Genomic DNA, 13,092 nt, shown 5'->3' with positions numbered 1-13,092 from the left:
CCTGGGTGTGATCTATTTTTCCAACCTTATGTTGAAATATAGCTAGCTCTCACTTTCTTTGTCTCATACACATTTGGGTCGTTGTGGTGGTAAATGTTGTAATTTATTTTAATAATTTCATAATATGTCTGACAGTCCGACTATTAAGACATTTAAATACATTTTCCACAGTTATTAATGCTAATACCATGCATGCCATTTTTTCTATATTTATGTTTTTTATTTGTCTCAGGTTTGTCCTACAATGTTTCTTTTTTGCAATCTTCTTTGCAACAATGCAAATTTTGAAAAGAGCTTTATTTTGAAAAGCAACAAATCTGAATTGATAAGTAAAGCATACATTCTCGAAAATATTTATACAAATCATATGAACCTGATTACGTTCTTAAAGTAACTTGATATATGATTTAACAAAACATACACTAACAATCAAATGGTTGGACAAACTTTGGTGACATAACTATAACTTCAAACTCTAAAAAATAACATTTGCTAGTGTAAAGACAATTTTACACACTTTTACCACACAATAACAGTTTATTCCCTTTCCCATGTAGCATGTAACAAGAACAACATAGTGGTTCAATAACACAGCAGAATTATAATGGTTTGTTTTTTACCTAATATCCTGAGTCGGTTCACGGCCCCATGCAGCGTGAAGAAAGCCCACAGAACTTGAGAGGAGTCCACGCACAACAGACGGCCACGTGCCCCTCCGTTAACCCCGTGATGTACCTCGCCGTTGGCCAGAAGGGTAAAGCTGAGCACGTCGCCCGCCGTCGGCACAGGAAAGCCCCTGTACACCACCCAGTACTCCTTACGGTCCAGAAGAACTTCCGGGTCGGCTGGAAGCTCGCCAGCATTGAGGGTGCCTGGATCGCACGAGGTCATACCGAACAGAAGTGCCCCAAAGTACGGCAAGCCGAGATGGCCCACCTCCATGTACAGCGTCTCGCCCACCCGGACGGGCCTGTCGCTGAACATCAACGTCCTGCTGCTGTCCAGAAAGTGTGTGCACGCCACCGTGCGGTCGTTGGAGAGCACGACGTCCGGACCTCGGACAGGATGAAAATGCAGGTCGTTGTCGAGGGGTGAGGACAGCCCTCTGGCTGCTCTCTGGGTGGTGGAGGCGTTGGATGATGAAGCCGTAGAAGACGCGGAGCAGCACGGGTTGAGCTGGTTGTAGCTGCTGAGTTGCAGTGTGGCGAACTTGGCGGCGGCGGCCTGGTTGGTCTCTAGCTGGTTGTTGCTGTAATTGGCCGAGTCGTGGTTGCTCTGGGGAAGATAGGCGCTGAGTCGAGCGGTACTCAGACACCCCGTGGCCACGCTCTCAGCAAACGTGCTCTCTGAGAGAAAAAAGAGAGCTCAGTGACTGTGATAAACAAATGAATCCCATTATTCTGCTCTAATAACAAAAATGCATGGAAGGGTGCCTTCACAAACACATCCCAAATCTAACTTGTGATGCAGATCTGTTTTTTGGATAAGAGTGTAAACAACAAAACTACTGTTGTAGTGACCGAAAGTGATGTCCGGAGAGCATATTTGCAAACATTTGCTTTAAATGCCCCCTCAGGTTCAATTAATGTGCATCCCTAATTCTAATACAAAAAACAAATGCATGAAGGAACTAGACGCTCACAGGAAAAGGGGTTGAGTTTGATCAGTTATTCATATTTTGTTAATCTTTTGTGGTTTTTGACCTCAGCAGCGATTCTCCTGGCACTGACTCAATAAACTTTGTGCATGCGCAACCTCCATAAATTCTTCCCAAAGAGGTGTTTCAGTTCACACCCCAAACACAACTGCACAAGACTCATATTTTAAATGACATTTAATTACAATTAAATATATCTGGATAAAAGGCAAAGACATCAATTTCTAAAGATAAAGTTTGATCGACTTTTGGATCTGGAAAGAAATCGGATACAAATTGTACTAATTGGGTAACAGTTTACAATAAGGTTGTAATTTTCACATAATTAGAAACAAATGTATAGTATAATGCAATGTAAGTCGTTTTGTATAAAAGCGTCTCCCAAATGCATACATGTAAATGTAATTTGTTTAAAAAATTTTGTTTGACTTTCTTTCTTCTGCAGAACACAAAAGAAGGTATTTTGAAGAAATAATAACATTGAACCCCTTTGACTTCCACTGTATGAAAACAAAACCACATAGACATTTCTCCAAATATCACCTTTAGTGTTTCACTGAAAAATGAGTCATATACGGGTTTTGAACCACATGAAGGAAAATAAATGATGACAATCACATTTTTATTTTGAGACAGAATTGATCATTTTTGTTTACTAATGCTAATGCCATTTAGCCTAATTTACCAGCAACGTTCAAAAAGCAAATAAAGGAAATCATTCTAAAGGTCTGCTCCCAAAAAAGCGATTTCTCATCAACAATCAATGAATCTGTCCGTCCATCCTCACGATCCAAACAACCTGACTGACAACCCAGACAAAACATGTGTATAGGTCTGGATCTGGTCAACTGTTCTGGAGGGCTGGCAGTCTTTCTCTGCGAAATACACGGCAGCATTGACCAAACATGGTCAGTGATCTCATCAGACAGAAGGTAAACAAAGTCCTTGAGTAATGGGAAGAGGAAGGCTGTAGGAAAGCTTAGAGAGAGAGGAATAATTCTTTGGCCTGAGCTATGGGGATCATCTAGCGTGTGAGATTCAGTAGAATCAGTTGGTCAGGGTGGCACCTTGCTCGTGATGACTGTTCCTTTGGCATTCGGCCCTTTGGTATGTCGCAAGGCCCCTTGGACGTAGTTCCAACAAAACTGTGAGGCCACTATCTAATCCCTGCTAAATGAGCTCTTTTTAGGCTATCTGCTAGTCCTTTCAGTCAAGCCCGAGTGTACAGTACACTGCACTTTACCACATTATGAGGTATGTATCTCGCAGGCTTGCAAAGGCTTGTGTCTGGATGGCAAGCCCTCACCGTTACCACGCCAGCAGCAGTTGGTGATCTCGCGACAGAACAAGATTTACCATCTTCTTACGACCGTCTATACCTATCGTAGAATGAATCTACCCTCGCCATTATCTAGAGGAAAGCTAGAGTGTCAGAGTGAGATTAACAAATGCCAGATGACTCATCTCTGACCTCATCACTTGGAGCTGCTAAAGTTTATGAAAAGCTGCGACATGACGCAAATCTGTGGGGCCTCCCTGAAAAATTTATGAAGGCGCTCCGTGCACGATCAAAGACGCCATGAAGATGCAAGATTGAAGTCAACTAACCGCCCAACAACCAACAAGTAGACTAGCGAGGGTAGACTGAATGAATAGTTCAGATGAGATGAACAGTTCACCATAAAACAAGTAATGTGCAAAGTTTCATATTGTGACCAGACCAGTTGAGGACTCTCTGATCTGAGGACTTACCCAGCAGTGTAACCTCTTGTGTGATTCCATAGATATCAATGATTGCCCAGAGTGGGCAGGCAACACTCAGACCACAGTGGAAGAGAATGGGCTCCCCGTCGTTGATGCTGTAGAAGACCCGGCCGTGGCGGTCAGCCCAGAAGGCCAGAACATTGTCCCGCATGGCCAGCCTCTCGGGAAGCGCCTTGGCCCAGTTTCCAGGCCGTGTCACCAGGTCGGGACAAGCATACTTGGGGATGTCCACCAGGGCAAGCTCGCTGGGGTCTAAGCTGGTAAAACCGAAGCGAAGAGCCCCACTCCAGCCCGTGTGAATTCCCGAGAGGCGCAAACGCACCTTCTCGTACAAGCGCACGGGTCGCTGGCTGAAGGTGATGCCATTGCAGAAGCTGTTCTTCCGTGTGGCCCGTCGCAGTTGGGCGTCAAGCCGAATGTTCTTGCCCTTGGCGTGGGGGTGAAAACGGGGCGTATCGATGCTGATCGGTGGGGCAGCTGTGCGGCGCTCCGCTCCACTGTTGGTAATAGTGCAGTACTGCCTGCTGGCCACTGGGCGGTGCTGTCGACTGGCATCTGTTGGAGTAAAATATCACAACACATCAGAAACATCAAAACGATCTTGTAATGCATACAAACAGCAAATATGATTCACGTGGCAAGTCATTTATTATTAGAAAAAAGTAAGACCACATTGAAAATCTGAGACATGTGATGCAAGTAAAAATGATCTTAAAGACATGTTATGATGTAAAAACACTGTTCAAATGTAGAAGGTATGTGATGTTAACTCCTTTGTACCAAAGGCCAGATTTTCTTGCATCCATGATGCTCTTTGAAAGGCCCTGTTTGTTACTATATTCATCTCTCAAGGGCACTGAAAAGGCATTATTCCAGGAAGCGGTATATAATAAGCAGTATAAAAACAGCAAAAGTAAATAATATGATGCTGACAGTGTTGACAGACCTGCCGGCATCAAAGCAGACCACATCAACAGCAGTAAATCTTTTGTGCTGTTTCTTCACCGCTTGAAATGAGAGACGAATGTGTCTGAAATAGCAATTCACAAGCAAACAACCTAAACCTGATCTAGCACAGCCATAATCAAACTGGATGAATCTCACGTGCTGCACCTTGGAAAAATAAAACCCAAACAGAAAATTGTAATTTGCAAAGTGAAGCCTATTTTCCTATTTTAGGATTATATAATACATCATAATAAAAATATGTATCTCCATTTTGATAAACACACATTTCTTTTATTAGGAATGTGATTTGTTTGCACATTGCCGTATTGTGGGATTAAATATATCAACATTATAATATCTTTACCTGTCCATTATGCAGAACAAACCAATTAAATTATAAAACCTCGTACAGTTGCGACATTTTGTTTTGTTTTATCTTCGCATTTCCTCCTACATTAAATGAAGCAGCGATTTGATGAAAAACTAGTGACTTACAGCAAATGACACATAAGTAAGGGATAATCCATGGCTAGCCGTGCATTAAAGGATTTTAATGCACAGCGGAGAAGTGCATTAAAACCATTTAATGCACGGCTATACCATGGTCATTTGCCAAGTTAAAGCTGTTGTTGAGGTTTAATGTGGCATTTTTGATCAGACAGGTAAAAATGACAGTTATTTTTGTCAGTTAATTTCAAACATTGATCAAACTGACTGGAACTACCCTCGCATTAAACCGTTTAATGCACACCTTCAGCCAATCAGAATCGAGTATTCAAACAGACCATGGTATAATACACAAAAAAACATCTACAGCATCTGTTGTTTTATTTTGTCAGAATGTTGGTATATGTTCTGGGCGTACGTACTGTCATTTTGATATTAGCTTCATTGAAATGAAAATACTCGTTTCATGAAGGATAAAGACACACCAACATGGATGTGAGAGCCATTTAACCAGTTTCCATTCATGCTCACCTTTTACTTTCCATAGCACTCAACTGCATTAGAGTTTGTGGCCGGTCCAGAATAGCAGGGCTGCAGTCTAAGAGTCTTTTTCATAAACAGATGTAAGGCAGAAGTCATAAAATACTACAGTCACCTCTTCATAGGGTGTGATTAAAGGAGCTCTCTGCTGATTTGTGTACAGGCTCAAGGAGAGATGAGAGCCATAAACTCCACTGGCTTTTTCATTGGTTCCAAATATAGGCCTGCACCATCCAATCAGGCTAATGACAATACAACTGTCTGGTCACTTGACTCCTATCTCCAGCACACACACACACACACACGAGTTCACAGCTCTGTCCATGCAACAGTTGTTCACCACACGTTCCCAAACAATGACTGCTGCCTGTAGCCTGAGCCACTGGACATCAGCAAAGAACAACAAACACACCGCCTACAAGAACAACAGCAGATCATGTGAGATGAAACTTATAGATCAAATCTGAATGAATACTTTTACAGCTTGAAGAATCTCTTAAGCTGTTGGCGCCAATAGCCAAGTGGGCACATTCTTTGGGCGACCCAAGTTTGAGTCCACGCTTGTGCTCCTTTCCCGAATACTGTTTCCCTGTCCTCTCTTCACTATCCTTCCAAATTAAGCTGTAAACGACAGAAAATCTCTCAAGGTTATACAGTAAAAGAAATTATATTAAACAACTATGTGACGAATTAAATTAGCCAAGTACCACAACACTGCTACACTCACACACATACAGTATGTATAACTATTACATTTAAATATTATGGTTCAAATTTCATAGAACATTAAATATACAAACTTAATAATGACACGTTAAAGTTCCACAAATGCTGTACACAATAATTTCACAACAAAACAGTCAGCATCTATTTGGCCTTTTTGAAACTCTCCAAAAGATTTTCTATCTGGCTAACAATTGAGTCTATCACTGTCACAATCCATGTTAACGTAAAACAAAATAATTTATACATCTAACCCCCCCCAATATATATATATATATATATATATATATATATTAAAAAATCTATTATACCATCATTATATTAGTTGTCTCTCATTTTATAACAGTATAAATGTATTGCAACCCACATCTGTGTTAAGCATTGATGGTTGTGATTGTTTATGTATTGAGTTATTTCAATAAAGACATTTCAATAAAGCCTCAGAGCACACCGTCCATAACTTTCCATCCTTCAGGTCAGAGATGTCCACAACACACGTGTGACGCACATAACAAATGTATTCATGTTTCAGAAGTGTTTGAAAAATGTAGTGTTACCTGTTCCAACACTATCCATTCAATGACACGCCCTATCATCACCATGGCTTTCTAAAGCTGAAAGAGTAAACTGGTTGTGTCTAGAGCTGAATGCTAAGACATTAGATTCGTACATTCTTAAAGAAACCTTTAAATAGACTTTCTTCAATGCCTCTTAGCATGCTGTCAAACGTATCTACTTACTTTAAATGCAGTCATGTAAGTTGTGCATTTATAAAGTCCCATGACAGAACAGAGGCAGTTCAATGTGATTGCTGTGGGCAGAACTGGTTACTGGAGGGTGGGGACTAAGCACACAATGAGATAGGATCCTATAATGGATACCAGATAGAGCTTGATTTGTAAATACCAAAACAAAGAATATTCACGACAGGTCAATGATCTTCACTGCTCTGAAACACATATTATGCTCCAATATTCAGCAGGCTGTGAAACATCAAACTGTGAACATCAAACCAGCAGGATAAATCTAGGCTCTGAATGGAAATGATGTATCCATATGGTGTGCTTGAGGCCAGTCTGGAGATAGAGATGCATGAAGAACAAATAAGATGCACTGTTAGATGCACTAAGCTATAGCTTTTCCCATGGATGGCCCTTCATCTTCTGTAGCACTTACAGTTAATCATCTGCATTAACTCTTTCATCAGGGCTAATAAATCTGTCTATTATTACAGAATAGAATCATGTGTTTGGCTGACCTAAAGCGTAAATACAGCCAAATAAGGAATATCCAAACCCAAAGAAGACTCCACACATGCAGTGCTTGCTTTCCTCTACAAATGTTCACTATGCCTTATTTGCCCAACACAACTCAACATGAACACAAAACGAAAATTTAACCATTACGGGTTAAATTATGCCTAATGAGCAGAATATCTTTCATCATTGCAGGATCTCCGATCAACTTGAACATCACCCGTCATGTTCTCACTCCTACGCAGCGCGCGCTGAAGCCCAATATAGTTCAGACGCGGACGCATAATAAAGCATGACAGTGTCCGCACTGTACATAAAGACATGAAACCATTTGTATGCAATGCCATAAAACAATTTATGTTATCGGACAAATCAGCTATGCACAAACAAGCTTTATCCTACCTAATAATGGTTTGGGTGTTGTATTCCCCATTACTTCCAATAATTCCTCCAGCTCGGTGACAAGTGAATCGCGAAAGCTGCTGGTCTGTCCATTTATTATCAGACGTTCCGACTATTCTCGCAGTTGTAGCTGTGTGAGATCTCTACGTGTTAACGAATTGTCCGACAGTTGCGGTGTCTTCATCCTATCATGCACACTGAAGCGGCTCTTTAAGCCGTTAGCGTATATTGGCGCATTGGCCAGCTGAACCCTCCCCGCACGCGCTCAACGTAAAACGCATCTACACTCGCGATGCGAACAGCTAGAACGCACCCGGAGCCGGGCGCGCGGGATGTGAAAATAGTAGTGCCTAGCGCGGAGTCTCTCGTTTACAAACAGCTGGACGTCACGGAGCGAAAGTTATAAACGCAACGCTGATGTCGCTGAAAGAAAAAGCAGCGAGACAGCTACAGACGCTCTCCCGACGCAAGTGTTCCTATAGCCACAATTAAAACCGCGCATCCAGTACGCAAGAACGCGTCCACCGGTGTGCGCGCCCTTTATTGTGTTATAACAAGAATGAAATTATGTGACGCGATGCCACAAACTGGATTTTGCAGCGTAGACAGCTTTCTTCGAGAAAACTCACAATACTACCCATATGAAGCAAGCAATACAAAACTATAGTCTTTATTGAAATGTAACCATGCTTATTTCATTTTAATGTAACCATGGTAGCCATAATTTTAATGGTTTTATTTGTAGTAAAAACATAGTAGAACCACAAATTCCTTCTGGTCTTGTTTAAAAACATGTTTACCACACTACTATAATTTTTCTGTCGCTGTACCACCATGACACTATGGTACTGCATATTTACTACATTCCTGTGTATTAACATGATACTCTAAAATACCCTAAAATACCCTTCATGTGGTACCTATGTGTACCATGGTACATTTTGAAAGTGTGTTATATGTTGCAACTAAATAAGGTAAAAATGCAAATTACTACAGGAAAACAGATTGTTTGCTTAAATCAGAAGACTATTGTGATTTCGTATTTTATAGTTTTATTTTTTAGTTAATTACAATAACATGTAAATTGTAAAAAAGTAGACTTTCTCGAGGCATTAAAGACAAAACAAATCATTAAAAGTGAACCATTAGCTTCATATGTCATGACTACAGTAAACCATTTGGAATAATTGTGGGTATTTTTGAATATGACACAAGCCCTTATGAGGAAATCCCCTGTCCGGCCCAGCCCCCATCCTCTTTCTTCACAACCTTGACCGCTGGGATCCTTCAGCAAGCTGCTTCCTGTCTTATGAACTGTAGCTGTCTCTGAGGAGCTCTGTCCAAACAGACCCAGCCCATGATTGCTGGCTGCCGGCCAACCAACGTCTATCAAATCTGCCCAAATCTACTCCAATGAGTTCATCCTCACATTATACACAATGTGTCACCTGCTGTGACCGTTCAGATGGTAGCATGTTCATTTCATAGCCGTGCATGTGAAAATGTCCAATCATTTAGGATTGCCTTTTAGCTTCGGTTGATGCAATAGGAATTCTTTGGCCTTTTCCATTAAAGACAATGAACTATGAAAAAGATCTATGTAGGAATGTGTTGTAAAATGGCAGATTTATAAAACAAAGCAATCTACCCAGCAATGCAGCTTAATATATTTAATATTCAAAGAAGAAAACATGACCCTTCTGAATGGACAGTGAATGGACAATGACATTCTTTAACATGTCCGTCATAGTTGTAGAAGAAAAGACGACAGCAACTGTGGTTTACACAGGAAGAATGTATGATGCGGAGACTATTTGCACTGTAAACAGTATAACACATGAATACAAGCTCTTTGTTTGGAAAAAATGATATCTATTTTCATCAATAAATACCTAAAGCGTCTGCATATGCAACAAAAATGGCTTTTTGGAAAAACCTTGAATTTGTAGAGTATATGTAGTTCTTTTTCATTATTTCATTATTACCTTGGGCAAAATGGTATTCTTTTTTAAGGTTTTGGGATGAAACAAGTTTAGAAATATTTGTATCAGACATTGTGTAATTCAATCTCAAGCACATTCGTGCCTTCATTTCCTCATTATTTACAAGGCTTACTAAGAACAAACAAACACTGCATATATTTCTCGGTTTCCTTAATGAAATTATAATGTAAGGCTCTGCAGACCTATCCTCTGGGAACGGCTAACGCAAATGTGTCAGTTTGATTTCTGTAAACCGTCGGCACGGTCAGGGATGGCCATCAGAACGATGGGACTTGACAAAAGGACCATGCATGGCATTACATTTTTGCAAGACCGTATTGGAATAGGTAAATATAGGACTGGGTTTGGCAAGGAAATTTGCATGAGCATTAGGAATATGTTTAAAAGTGCAGAGAAATGGCACAGAGAGAACACAGCTCTTAAGTCAGCGTAGAAGCATTGTGTTCTTTGACAGATGATGCTTTCACACTGTGTGGTGAGACTTGGACTATGGTTTCAGAATTGCTGCCATGCGGTGGACTGCTTCTAGGGCTGTGAAGTGTTACGTTAGCATAATTCCCGTCAAGATTCAAAGACGCTGGAGAAATGCTAAGCAGATGGCCAACTGGGAATAATGCATGTGGTTGTCTGAGCAGCAGGGGAATCTTGTCCAAACCCCAAATCACGGATCTAATGACAAAATGAGTCATGTCTAAGCGGACACAACGTCACCATTAAATGCATGTGCAAAGCCTAGAATCATGATTTATAATCATTTCGCATTTCTAGGTCACTAATCAATTGTAAGCAAATATGTGATATTGACCATGTTAAAGGGATGTTCTGCAGAAGAAACTTGGGGTGAAAAAATGATGAGAGAATGTTTATTTTGGGACTATCCATTGAAATCTCTGTGGGACATTCTGGGACGTTGTGGACTTTTAGCAGATACTACAGTAAATAATCCCCTTTAAGAACCCCTTTATCTCACTATGGCCTTTTGACCTTTATAAATATGGATAGATGAGTGGACACATGCTCTAGCAAGACAATCCTTTGATTGTCTGACACCAAAAAAATGCATGCTGCTTATACAACTATTTTAAGCATAGCTGGTTTCAGCCTGTTATTGGGGATCTTACAGCTGTCAGGGTAGATTCATGTCATGTTTCTCATCGCATGAAATCACACATGTTCTCCCAGGCTAGAGTCGCATGTGGTTGAGTAGTTACTTTGGGGCAGTGGCGTAGTAAAATAATAAGCGAAACACTAAAGGTATTATATGAGTGACCGTATGCCATGTAAGTGCGATGTGTGTATGTGAAGACACAATGTCAGCACAATTAATTCAAAACAGTGTTGCTGTGGGCTTTGTTTAGTGGTAAACATCAAATAAGGTATTTTTTTAATGAAAAGTTTCACATTAACCAGATCACATCATTAAAATTTACAGCCTAATTTGGGAAATGGTCTAAGACTTTCATGATATGACCTTTAGATAAATCACAACATCCTAAAGCCTAGATCTAAAAAGCGCCACTTTGTTTTCTGTGCTTTGTAGTTAAACATGCAAACATTTCTATTCACCTCTTTGTATTTCGCTCCTAATGCATCTCCCTTGGTTTTCTTCTAAATACAGTCAATCAAGTATAGAATACCCATACCTATCTGATGGGCGAAAAACGACTGTTTCTATTAACCAATCCTGCACTTGGACAACCAACTTCAATGCTACTCCATAACTGCAAGATGCTAAATTTGCAAGTTTTTATAAAGCTCGTATCAGTAATACATTCAAATTGAGCTAAAATACACATTTAAGTACATAGTTATACTGAGTTCTAAATACAACAAACAAGGTAAGAAACTGACCTCAAACATCAAAGTCTTTAAAGTCTTAAATTTCAGGTTAAGTGTATCTGGAGTATCAGACAATACATTTGACAAGCAGTGGAAGGTTGTTCAGTGTCATGTTCTCTGAAGTGCTGTAACACATAAACAGGCACAAGATAGCGTGAACCTTGACAACAGAGGTCAACCTGCTGGACAAACCCCAGTGATCAACAAGGGTCAAATACCACTAGAATATTTCAGTGACTCAGTAAGAGACATTTACTGTACACGGAAAAAGACAGAGAGACATCTTATTACATGTTGTGGAATATGTAACTGACCTGAATCAGCTAGAACAGCCTGTGGTTGGCCACCTCGTGAAGTTACATAACCAATTTACCTTGACAACAAATGGACAATTATAGAACAACTGTAATTGGATAAGCCACATTCAAAGCCATTGCCAACTTACTGGGTTTCAGTGATACACAGATTGTACAGCAGTTAGAGGCACTCCACTGCGTGACACTTAGGAATAGCAATGCGTGGCCTCTCGCTGTTTATTGTTATAAAGGAGTATGCAAGCTACATGAGAGCACTGTTAGTGACTTCAAAATGTCGTGAGTACAAGAAATCAGCATGAGGTAGTTAGTATGCACATATGGATCCCAGACACAAATGTTTGATTGCACTGACTTTTCACCAAGATCTGCAAAAAAGAAAACTTTCTGTTGATCAAACTCCTACGAAGCACACATATTGGCTGTGTTGTAGATGTGGAGCGTTAGTGCTGTGCAACAACAGGAGTTCATCACTGTGGTTTTATTTGGTCTCAGAGACTGTCTCGCACGGGAACTAATAACATGATCTCTTGAGGTCAAAGGCCAGTTAAACGTGGGAACCAGTGTGAATGACAGTCTAAGTGCAAAACAGGTCACAAAGCTCTGTGGAAGCCGCACAGTTTCTATCATTAACAACTTTAAAAACAGTTTTATCTATATAACTTGTAATGATAGTTTCTGCCAATTTATAAGTTTCAACTCAATTTTCTTTATTGGTGTTAGGTTTAGCAGCTGGAAAAGTGCAACTGCAGGTTGTAAATTGTTCTTAAAAGTCAAATACAGCGATTCAATTTCAAAGTATCTTTCATTTTGCAAAGGGGTTATTTACAAAGTGAAAAAAATCGGTCCTCCTGAATGACACGTAGGTCTCTCTCCTATTGACATGGCACAATGCTGTTATTCCAGAGATTTCTGCTTTTGAAAACCAATGGAATGTAGCCTGTGTTCTAAATAGGGCTTACACATCGTAAGATTTAATGGGAGCCATGTGAATTTGAGATTAATGAGAGGTGAATTTGATTCTGCTGAGATTTAAGGGAGACCTATTAACCATGTTTGCAACAGTATATGTGACCAGAGGCTATTTAAAAAGACTTACTTCAAAGTTTGCTAAAAAAAAATCTGGTTGAATGCTGCTTGGCCCTGCAAATGTCCCTCTCACGATCCTACAGTGTTTCGGGTGGTTGTTAACCAGGTAG

General features: G+C 40.3%; 1 protein-coding gene across 2 annotated transcripts in view; it reads right to left on the bottom strand.

The window, feature by feature from the left end:
- The window catches only part of neurl1b (neuralized E3 ubiquitin protein ligase 1B), a 39,334-nt gene that overhangs the window by 2,465 nt on the left and 23,777 nt on the right, over window positions 1-13,092 (bottom strand). Inside the window, exons 1-3 of one of the 2 annotated variants that reach the window (XM_057349969.1) lie at window positions 7,738-8,246; window positions 3,410-3,976; window positions 621-1,346 (exon numbers count right to left, since the gene is read on the bottom strand). In XM_057349969.1, coding sequence (XP_057205952.1) covers window positions 621-1,346; window positions 3,410-3,976; window positions 7,738-7,768 — 1,324 coding nt within the window. In that variant the 5' untranslated portion in view covers window positions 7,769-8,246. Of the gene's footprint in view, window positions 1-620; window positions 1,347-3,409; window positions 3,977-7,737; window positions 8,247-13,092 lie in introns of those variants that run through there. The other variant, XM_057349968.1, reaches the window with a different exon arrangement.

The sequence above is a fragment of the Triplophysa rosa genome, linkage group LG13 (genome assembly GCF_024868665.1).
Source record: "Triplophysa rosa linkage group LG13, Trosa_1v2, whole genome shotgun sequence".
NCBI lineage: Eukaryota > Metazoa > Chordata > Actinopteri > Cypriniformes > Nemacheilidae > Triplophysa > Triplophysa rosa.
This window is presented reverse-complemented; position numbering and strand designations above follow the sequence as displayed.